We start from the raw sequence: 5,978 nt of genomic DNA, 5'->3' as shown, positions 1-5,978 counted from the left end.
GAGAAGGTTAATATTATTAGACTGCAACTGCACATCTGGATTCTGGATATAATAGAGATTTTTTTATAAAAAAAAAATTGTATTTTCATATTATATTAGGAGAAAACGAGCTTTAATCGCGCCTCTTAATAACCAACGTTCGATGAGTTTTACATTGAATATTTGTATTTCTATTTCTTTTTTAATTTCCAAATTACATCTTTTATATTCATTTACGAAATTTAAAAACTGTATGTATTAATTATTTACTGATATTCAATTAAGTTAGTATAAGAATTCATTGATTAACCTCAGTGCTGAATGAGAATATAATTCTCTCTTAAAGATCTGAATTCAAATTATTGTGTTTGTAGGATATATTCATTATCTGTATACTAAGAAAATTCTGAACTCTACTATTTGAATCTGAATTCCTCATTTTAAGAGTACAACCCGTTGATAACATTGTTGATGCCATTGTTGTGTGTGCATAAATCTGACAAGTTGTTTATGATGCCAGGTTGAGCTCAATTGATGAACTGAAAGCATGGGGGCTCACTCAACATGTCCTATGTTCCATTTTACAAAGAATTAGGGCTCTCTCATCCAGCAAGAGGCCATTTACAAGCTGGGTGAATGAAATCCTTTGGACGGGAACAATGTATTTCATATGTTGGGGAAGAAACCCATCAGAAAGCGAATAATTAATGCTGTAAAGTGCAAAGTATCTTAGAAACCTTGCAAATAATGACCGTATAGCCAATGCAATAAGATATTAACTTTAAGAGGGGTATATATGTTTTATCTCAGATGAACAAAAGTAAGTTGTCTAGTACGATAACAAGCAGGACGAAATTTGGTCCTTGATCCCATTTGCATGTCGAGAAGAGTAGCATTTCTTGTAAATAGTATACCCCCTTACATCAAATTTTGGGGTCGGGTGGAAAGAACTAGCCCATTACTTTGGGACGCCAACCTTCAATTACATCATCAGGACTTGCACGTGTTTTGACGAACGATTCCATTGAGAAAATTGTCTGTACGTGACAAATTAAGATGATCAGGAGCATAGATCAACCTATATATAACAAGCAAGAACAAATAACTCAAATTTCACATTCAGATTTACATTTAATTCTACCATCGAGTCCTGGTTCTCATTTGGACTCGAGGACTAACAATCATTATCTGTGCACATATGAACAGATTAAGATGTAAGCAGAAGAGATAAATAGTTGTCATCAGTTGCTCTCATACCTGCTTCTTCATGTGCTGAAATTCTAGGCTAAAGAAACAAGAAGAAAGATAGCCATTAGGAGCATAAACAGCTTACCTTCATGTAAGATTTTGTATAGGGAAGTGTATCCGGAACAGACCATTTCTTGTAATGCCCCAAAGCAATCTCAAGATGGTATAACTTTGGTGCCAGAGACAAGTCTGCTGCAGAAACCTTCTCCCCATTGATAAAAGGGCCCTTCAAGGAAAAGAATAAATCAATTAGGCACACCACATAACTTGTTGCAATGACCAAATTTAAACAAATATGTTATTTCTTGGTCATCAACAATTTATCCCATCATCATAAAAAGCATAGCTATTGGCAAATCTGAACACATTTAATGAACCAGAGAAATCAGTTATTAATGTTAAGATTAAATTAATAAGGTATAAATTGTTCTGCCTAACAACAATCAATTGTTAAGTTTGAACCACCCTAAGCAAATTAAGATCGAGGTCTCACATTTTCTTTGATATAATCATTAAATGAGCTTAATTCATTCAGCAATGCCTGCTCTGTTCCATCACTGGGATCTTTGCTTTTAAGAAAACCAATAAATGTGGAGAAGATCTTCGAACCACTGCAAAAGAAATCCAAAAGCTATGCAAAAATTCTCAGTTGATAATTCGAGAAATTTAAAATGTTGTCACGGATGGTGCTCAAAACTGACATAATGTTCAAGCAATCATGAGATAATCATGACAAGGATAAAATTATGTTTCGACCATTCAAACAAAGAATAATGGTCTTTAATTCTTATACATGCCAACTTACAGAAATTTATACATGTATGGCTAATTAAAAGACTGACCACAAGGAAAGTTTTGACATTAATTTATCTAGCTAAATTAAAAGTTCTCTGAATATAATAAGCTTAGTCTTATACATGATGAGACATGTTAACATTGTCTTTAGGTCTTTAGAGTGATCAGGCAAATCACTCAAAGCACAAAACTAAAATATAAATGTCTGAAGGCCAAGAAAACACAAACGAGGCAACTGAATCCCCTGTTAACCTTCCCATGGCTTAATATATAACTTGGGGGTTATTCAAGATCTTCTGCAGTCTACCTCTAACTAGTATCCTGTCAACTTTTATGTTAGAGATATTTGTTGCTGACGAATTTACTTTTGCTTTCTGGACGGTTTAAGCTAATGGGGTAGCCGACTCTATTACAAGTTTCTGAAACTGTGCTTCAGGGTCCTTGTTTGATTAAGTTTTAAATGTATAATCTGATAAGATGCAAGAGTAATATTTTGAAAAGAAAGCAAGATAACAGTACTACAGCAAGCACTGCAAGTGTGCAAGACATCACTCTTCACCCCACACTTTATCACATCAAGGCGCAGGACAGTGATCATGAAGACATACACTGATGCTTTTTCCGGCGGGGTAACCAATGGTGGATCGGGATACTTTTCTTCCAGTGACTGTGCAATTACATCAGAATCAGGAACCCACTTCTCATCAAGTTTTGCTACTGGAACCTTCCCTTCAGGACTGATCTGTAAGAACCTGAATATGACCCATGCATTGTTAAAACAGATTTCGTAATAAAGCTAACAAATCAGAAGGCAGCACAGTATGGTCTACAGACGAAGTCCGATGAATTTATTAGACGAATGAATACCATACAAATAATAGTCCAAAGAGGTGACTTTTAGAAGCAATTACCATTCCGGCTTGTTTGCCAAATCGACCAACTTCATGTCATATGGAAGATGCTTTTCTTCCATAGTCAGCAATACCCTTTGGCAAAAAGGGCCTGAACCATGCAACACACAAAACAGATAACAAATTTTCCATCACAGCTCCCGGTCACATCATACTTCTCACTTCTAATGAATCAATATTCCTATTTTTGACATTACAAACATTTATTCCTAATTTTCTTTCGCCTTACTGTTTTCAGAACAAATGCAGAAATATTCAATAATTTATGAAATATATTAGATTATTGAAATATATGGATTCAATCAAACGAAAAATAAAATACAGAAAAAAAATCTCAAAACAAATATAAGAAAGCAGGATATTCACGTTCTTCCGTCTTCCAAAATTTTTCGAAAGAAATATAGGGAATAGAAACTAGCTAACCCAATTAATAAATTATTCTCAATTTCAAACAAATGCAAGATTACAAGTAACAACAAGCAACACGAAACAAGAAGAACAAAAGAATTTAACTTAATGATGAACAAATGTAGAATTTTTTTCTTTGTATCGCGTTGTCTCAGTTAGCAAGCAGGTCCGAGTCATAGAAAGAAAGAAAAAAGGAAAGAGAGAAAGATATTTTTACAGTCTCCGAGTTTATTGGGAGTGGTAACGGAAGCTTTAACGCAGACTTCAAGAGGAGTAGCCATTGCAACTGTGAAGCTTCTAAAAGTTGAAATTCTGGTTCCATTTCGGCGGCAAAGGGCTGGGCTTTGAGGGATTCGAATGCCTAAGACTAAGTGGTGCTTGAGTGAGGAAGACAACGCAACTGCCGTCGCCATTTCTTTTCAATCTATTGGGAAATTGGTATGGAGACAGTTGCCTCTAGAACTAGAGATATGAGATTCTAACAGCTTTCGTTTTTTTTTTTTTTTTGACGCGTGGCAACTGGTAAATGTAAAGATGGGAAACTCAATGTCTAAACCAAGTTAATAACATATGATGTAATTGATAAATATATTACTATATTATTATGTTAATATATTTATAGCATAATATTAGTATATTTTATAATTTATTTTATGAATTAATTTATAATAATAAATTTATTTTATTTATTTTATAAATATATTATTTATGTTATAAAACATTAATAATATTTTATAATATGGATTTTGTTGAGGTAGGTATCTCTCTCACGTTCCTTCCACAAAATAGAAATTAGCATTTTTAAGTAATGCAAGTGAAAATAAAAAGGTAATTACTGCTTTAGAACTTAATATTATTTTTTTAAAGTAAATCAAAAAGAAAATTTTGTCTAGTTCTCAAAATTCCTTATTAATTGTTGACAAATTAAAAGTTAAACGAATAAAAGAATAATTAAAAAATGATTACTCTTATGGAAAAAAATTAGTATTTTCGTTACTCTTTGTCGATTGTATTATAGTTCATAAAATTTAATGGGATATAATTTTTTATAAGGGTTCAGTTAAATTATCGATCGAATCTTAATTAAAACATACTCAAATATATATTATCTTTTAATTTATTGATATAGAGAAATTTAATTAATTTTAATTAGATATTATACTAGAAGAATAGGAATTGAATTTTCATAAATTCATTGATCTTTTGATTACGCTTTTAAAGCCCAAGTATATGGGTCTAACTCAGACCTACTTGCCCATTTCTCCTAGCCTACAACTTCTTCAATACTTAGCTCAAGTATATGGTCTAAGATATTCTAACATATATATATATATATATATATATATATATATATATATTACCCATATTAAAATTAAATATATTTTTTAATAATCTATGATGATTATAAAGATAGTATAGGTTTAAAATCTCACTTAATCGTTAAGAACATACACATACTAACTACTCAAACCAGGGATCTAGAAGTAGGTTTACCTGAGTCATGTGCACTTAATCGTTAAGAACATACACATACTAACTTCCATGTGCACATTGTCTACCATTTTTATTATTAAAAAAATACATGAAAAATATTAAATTAGATCTCATAATTTTAGTTTATTCTAGTTTTATTTTATTATTTTTTTATCGTTAATTATACTTTATCTTTTTGAACTGATATCGTGACCTTATCTTGAATAATATAATTAACAAAATTATTTTTTATACTAAAAGTTTAAAACTCAAATCTTAAAAAGAATATTATGATATATACTTGGCGATGAAAAAAATCGAAAGGATTGGTAAAAGAAATGACGCGTTGGTGGGAGGCGAGGATGGTTTGTGATTTGAAGGGAGGTCTATAACGTATTTGGGAAAACAAAGTGCACATGGAAGAGATAACGTGGAATCTCTCCTCCAGGGTCCTACCAGAAGCATTGTACAATAACATATGGAAGAGATAATGTATTGTTTCTAAAATTATTTTTAAAGTAAACATTTATATATGTCAGGGTCAAGATTAAAACAGACCATGTACATGGAAGACTTTTTAATAAAAAAAATAAGTGAAAATGGGTTTAGGGTAGACAAAAATAAGTCATATTTTATTATCATTAGCAGAAGAGATGACGATAAATTTAATTTAAAAAAACATACAAAGATAAGATAAAAATATGCCACTAGGATAGACAAACATCCATAGGTTTCATAAGAAAAGAGAAAAATTTATTAAATAAATGAAAATAAATATATAAATCAAATATATAAAATAAAATTTAAGAAGATGAAGAATAAAAAAAGAAAATAGAAAGAATAAGAAGAAATAAAAAGAATCGACAATGACGATTGAATTTCATATTATTATCCACGATATTAAATATAAACTATAACATTACATTATCGTTTTAAAGATAATAATCATAAATACATATTTAAATTTAAAAATAATTTTTAAAAAATATATCTCCTTTTTTCAGTGAATAAAAACTCAAAATTTTAAGTTTTTGGAGGTTGAGGGTGACTGGGTTATTCCTTTTATTTTCAAAGTGATCTCATCAATCAATGCAATCTCTTAATCACCATTTAAAAAACAATTAGGTGTGTTTAACGAACAACTAGGCTTAATTTTTTTTTTAA

The 5,978-nt window shown here is 30.7% G+C and overlaps 1 protein-coding gene across 2 annotated transcripts; it reads right to left on the bottom strand.

Moving 5' to 3' along the window:
• Positions 1–670: 670 nt before the first annotated feature.
• On the bottom strand, positions 671–3,796 carry LOC120161231 (glutathione S-transferase DHAR3, chloroplastic-like). 2 transcript variants are annotated; one of them, XM_039171498.1, is made up of 6 exons: positions 3,559–3,796; positions 2,934–3,024; positions 2,631–2,774; positions 1,721–1,838; positions 1,313–1,453; positions 671–1,016 (listed from the first exon to the last, which is right to left on the bottom strand). In XM_039171498.1, the coding sequence occupies exons 1-6, from the start codon at positions 3,752–3,754 to the stop codon at positions 930–932; spliced, it is 777 nt and encodes a 258-aa protein (XP_039027429.1). In that variant the 5' UTR covers positions 3,755–3,796; the 3' UTR covers positions 671–929. The 2 variants fall into 2 exon arrangements, with proteins under 2 accessions (XP_039027429.1, XP_039027430.1); XM_039171499.1 differs by having other exon boundaries at positions 671–955.
• Between the last annotated feature and the right edge of the window lie 2,182 nt (positions 3,797–5,978).

This window comes from Hibiscus syriacus, unplaced genomic scaffold (assembly GCF_006381635.1).
Source record: "Hibiscus syriacus cultivar Baekdansim isolate YM2019G1 unplaced genomic scaffold, ASM638163v2 tig00111398_pilon, whole genome shotgun sequence".
NCBI classification, from domain to species: Eukaryota; Viridiplantae; Streptophyta; class Magnoliopsida; order Malvales; family Malvaceae; genus Hibiscus; species Hibiscus syriacus.
The sequence above is the reverse complement of the archived record's forward strand: the minus strand, read 5'-3'. Positions and strand labels throughout refer to the sequence as shown.

What these genes read in the sequence shown, in the direction of transcription:
- LOC120161231 (XM_039171498.1), bottom strand. Translation starts at nt 3,754, where the DNA reads ATGGCGACGGCAGTTGCGTTGTCTTCCTCACTCAAGCACCACTTAGTC. An exon ending in ATGATTATATCAAAGAAAAT is followed by an intron (nt 1,454 to 1,720) that starts GTGAGACCTCGA and finishes TTTTCCTTGAAG; the next exon opens with GGCCCTTTTATCAATGGGGA. An exon ending in ATACAAAATCTTACATGAAG is followed by an intron (nt 1,017 to 1,312) that starts GTAAGCTGTTTA and finishes TGTCACGTACAG; the next exon opens with ACAATTTTCTCAATGGAATC.